The following is a 2,116-nucleotide window of genomic DNA, read 5'->3' on the forward strand; positions in this document are numbered from 1 at the left end:
TGAATCCAAATTGCCTTGGATTTAGTACGTTGTTTTTTTCCAAGTATTTTACCCATCTACTTTTGATAATTCTTTCACATATTTTTGCTATTGTACTTGTTAGAGAGACTGGTCTATAGTTGGTAGGTTCTTCTTTATTTCCTCCTTTATATATAGGTACTATATTTGCTTTTTTCCAATCTTCTGGAACTTTTCCTTCTTTTAAGGAACTGCTTATTATGCTATGTATTTTGTCTGCCAGTTCATTCCTACATTCTTTCAGAATCCAGTTTGCTATTTCATCTGGCCCATGCGATTTTCTGACATCAAAATTACCCAAGTGTGTCAATATTTCATTTCGTTACTTCTATTTCTTTGTAAACACTGATTTAAAATGTCCGTTCGTTGAAAGTGTGTGTGTGTGTGTGTGTGTGTCAATATATGTACATGTAGTTAGCATTCATCCTTAATAGTTATTCAAATATCGTTAGATGCCCGTCGTTTGTACGTGTTTCCTGTTCCTTCTGTTGCAGAGCCTCGTCTGGGGAGAACATCCTGGATTGTCCACAGTTGGCGATGTTGGCCCTTGACCTCGTCATCAACCACCACGAGCGCTTCCTCGAACTGAAGGAAGAGGTACGAGAAGCAAAAGAAAAGGAAGAAAGTGAGAAGATGAAAGTGGCCGGCGAAGAGGGCGAGACGAAGGGTTCGGAAGAAAGTGTTACCGTTTGCGGAGAAGAGGCAAAGGAAGAGGAGGAGGAGGAGGAAATGGGTAAAGGCAATAGTGAGGATGTTAGTGAAGCAGAAGAAGTGTGTGTAAGTGAAGCCATTCCTGGAAAGGAGGAAGAAAGTGCGAGAGGCGACGCGAACCAAATTTGCGACTACAACAAAGTGATCGATAAGCGTCCTAAAGACGAGCCGGAGGACGCATCGCCTATTTTGATCATAGACGAAGTGGATTTCAAAATGACTACGAGAAACTTCGCGGAGGATGAGTTTTCGAAACTTGTACGTGGTAAAGTGTCGGATAAACTCGACTTCGCCGATTCGGCAAACTCGTCCATGCCAGGGAGTTCCAATGTCAGCGAAACAGAGGAGAAGAAAATCCCGGAAAGGATCTCCAGCAATAGGGAATCGGTTGGGGATAAAAGCGACAAATTGACGAATAAAGAGAAAGCGGATGACGTCCACGCTGCCCTTCTTTCCCAGGCAAACAAACGGTTCTCAGGAGACGTAGCAGACGAGAGCAGGGTGTACAGTAAACACGAGCATTCTTCGCAGAGCACGAAAAAGAGAAGAGAGAGGACGGAGGAAGGCTCCGGAGGAGAGAGTCTGCACGGGAAACCCGACGAGAACGCCAAGATCACCTCTAACGACTCCGCCATCACTGCGCGTTCCTTCGGAGGATCCCACGGGAAGAGACCAGCGTCTCTTCCGAACGGAAGAGCAGAGAGGGTCTTCGACCCGCTCGTCTCCCCGGTACCGAGTCTTTGCTGCGAGAGCGACGCTATCCACGCCGCCTCGCTGACGCAGTGCGTCCACGCCATACTTCTTCTTTGCCGCTCGGCGGCCGTCGTTTGCCAGACGCTCCACACCCATGGGTTTCTCAAGACTTTGTTGGGCGGATTCTCGCCCATGATCTCTGCCAACGACCCCGTCTATCAAGGCAAGTCAGATGATGTTTAGGTGTGATGTGGTCTTAGTTAATTTGCATTTATTTATTTATTTGTTTATTTTGTGCGGGGAAGGAGGGAGGATTGGTGTGTGGGTGGGCTTGTGGTCATGGAGGCGTTCTTTGGGTATGGTTGGATATGTAGTGTTAGAGGGGGTTTATACTTTCTAACGGTTCGTCGAACCGTGATGTGTGAACCGTGATGTGTGAACGGGGTATTTGGGGTTTAACCAACGTGTTCGACAACCAAATACCCCGTTCACACGTTCACACATCACTTTAAACACGTGTCTGTCGAACCGCGTTCGACGAACCGTTAAACCGTGTGAACCCCCTCATAAATACACAGACCGCTATTTGTGTTCATACGCTTGTGCGTGTGCGTATGTTACATTGTAGAGCACACACACACACACACACACACACACACACACACACACACACACACACACACACACACACACA

The 2,116-nt window shown here is 46.9% G+C and overlaps 1 protein-coding gene across 1 annotated transcript in view; it reads left to right on the top strand.

The window, feature by feature from the left end:
• The window catches only part of LOC143026783 (uncharacterized), a 35,749-nt gene extending 34,084 nt beyond the window's left edge, over positions 1 to 1,665 (top strand). The window contains exon 11 of the mRNA XM_076187556.1: positions 513 to 1,665. Within this exon, the coding sequence (XP_076043671.1) occupies positions 513 to 1,665 (1,153 nt within the window). The remainder of the gene's footprint in view (positions 1 to 512) is intronic.
• Positions 1,666 to 2,116: the final 451 nt, after the last annotated feature.

This window comes from Oratosquilla oratoria, chromosome 7, assembly GCF_046742065.1.
Source record: "Oratosquilla oratoria isolate Oo_2021 chromosome 7, ASM4674206v1, whole genome shotgun sequence".
NCBI classification, from domain to species: Eukaryota; Metazoa; Arthropoda; class Malacostraca; order Stomatopoda; family Squillidae; genus Oratosquilla; species Oratosquilla oratoria.